The sequence below is a fragment of the Rutidosis leptorrhynchoides genome, chromosome 1 (assembly GCF_046630445.1).
Source record: "Rutidosis leptorrhynchoides isolate AG116_Rl617_1_P2 chromosome 1, CSIRO_AGI_Rlap_v1, whole genome shotgun sequence".
NCBI lineage: Eukaryota > Viridiplantae > Streptophyta > Magnoliopsida > Asterales > Asteraceae > Rutidosis > Rutidosis leptorrhynchoides.
In genome coordinates, this window is record NC_092333.1 from 600,323,540 (window position 1) to 600,325,351 (window position 1,812).

The window sequence follows — 1,812 nt, forward strand, 5'->3', positions numbered from 1 at the left end:
GCCGCATCTAAGAGAGATGCGCTGCATTTGGACCTGTTTCAGTGGTTTCAGGCTGTTTTACGCGTTCAACCTTCGTTTTAACTCTGTTTTCGCTGTTGGTCTTCATTTATTCATTCATAATGGACTTTTACAAATATACACGAATTACAATACATACGTACAACAATTACATACAAATGGAACAACTTTGGATCGAAATAACGGCAATAAACATGTATGATTTTGGCGTTATCAATAATATCAACAAGTTTGTTAATTATTCAAATTTATCAAAAGATGTTTATTGTTTGTCTACTAATCTGAATAAGATGGTTGAGCCTGCAACTTATTGGGAGGCTTGTAAATCCAAACATTGGATTGATGCTATGAACACTGAGATGGAAGCTTTGTTTAAAAATGATACTTGGGATGTAACTGAGTTACCTGAAGGTAGAAAACCTATAGGGAGTAAATGGGTATATAAGATAAAAATATAAATCAAATGATGAAGTTGATAGGTTCAAAGCCAGGCTAGTTGCCAAAGGCTACAATCAAAGAGAAGGAATAGATTTTGATGAGACTTTTTCACCTGTTGTGAAAATGGCTACTGTTAGGTGTATGATTAATATTGCTGTTCAAAATGATTGGGATTTATTTCAAATTGATATTAATAATGCATTCTTATATGGTGATCTTGATGAATGTGTCTATATGACTTTACCATTAGGATATTATAATGAGAATGATAAAAGAGTCTGTAAATTGAAAAGATCACACTATGGGTTGAAACAAGCACCCAGAAAATGGAATGAAAATTTGTCTTCTGCTTTAATTGAAAATGGTTTTAGACAGATTTTAAATGACTATTCTTTGTTTATTAAGACTGATAATGATGTCTTTATTGCTATCTTGGTTTATGTTGATGACATTGTTGTAACAGGTAACAATACATGTGAAATTAACAAGTTTAAAGACTTCTTGAAGTCTAAATTTCAAATAAAGGATTTAGGAGTTCTTAAATATTTTCTGGGTATTGAGGTTATTAGAGAAAATAAAAATATTTGTTTATCTCAAAGAAAATATACTCTTGATCTATTAACTGAGTTTGGGTTATTGAACTGTAAACCTATTTATACACCTATTGAACCTAATCTCAAGTTTAATAATGATGATGATCTTAATGATTTACCTCTAAAGAATATCACTGAATATCAAAGATTGATTGGGAAATTAATGTACCTTACTCTGACCAGACCTGATATTTCTTATTCTGTTCATGTCTTAAGTCAATTTATGCATGCTCCTAAGGTTTCTCATTTAAAATGTGCATTAAGGGTTTTAAGGTATCTCAAGTCTGCTCCTGGAAAAGGTATTTGTATTAGAAAAAGTGATGATACTAATCTTGTGTGTTATGTGGATTCGGATTGGGGTAAAAGAATTATGGCAATGAAATCAGTGACAGGCTATTGTTTGTTTCTGAATGGTTCTATTCTTACTTGGAAAAGTAAGAAGCAAGATTGTGTTTCTAGATCATCTGCAGAGGCTGAGTATAGAGCCCTTGCAGATGCTTCTTGTGAGGTTATTTGGATCTTAAAGGTTCTTAATGATTGATGTGTGCGAGGTGTACTAGGAAATAGTATTATTTTTATAACGAAATACTATTAAATATGATACAATTTTACACAAGATATTTATTTATTTATAGAGTGGATATACCTAAACCTTGCTACAACACTTATAGGCAGTGTACCTAATCGTACAGTAGTGTAGTTTTTAGTAAGTCCGGTTCATTCCACAGGGATACACTTAAACAAGCTTAACGCTATATTAGTT

At 31.7% G+C, this 1,812-nt stretch overlaps 1 protein-coding gene across 1 annotated transcript; it reads left to right on the forward strand.

Moving 5' to 3' along the window:
* The first annotated feature begins 212 nt into the window (after positions 1-212).
* LOC139847430 (uncharacterized mitochondrial protein AtMg00810-like) lies at positions 213-1,590 on the forward strand. Its single transcript, XM_071837105.1, has 2 exons — positions 213-429; positions 491-1,590. The coding sequence occupies exons 1-2, from the start codon at positions 213-215 to the stop codon at positions 1,588-1,590; spliced, it is 1,317 nt and encodes a 438-aa protein (XP_071693206.1).
* The last annotated feature ends 222 nt before the right edge of the window (positions 1,591-1,812 follow it).

Excerpts from the sequence above, each read along its gene's own strand:
- LOC139847430 (XM_071837105.1), top strand. The coding sequence starts at position 213 with ATGTATGATTTTGGCGTTATCAATAATATCAACAAGTTTGTTAATTAT. Across the intron at positions 430-490 it reads TGTAACTGAGTTACCTGAAG|TTGATAGGTTCAAAGCCAGG; the intron begins GTAGAAAACCTA and ends CAAATGATGAAG.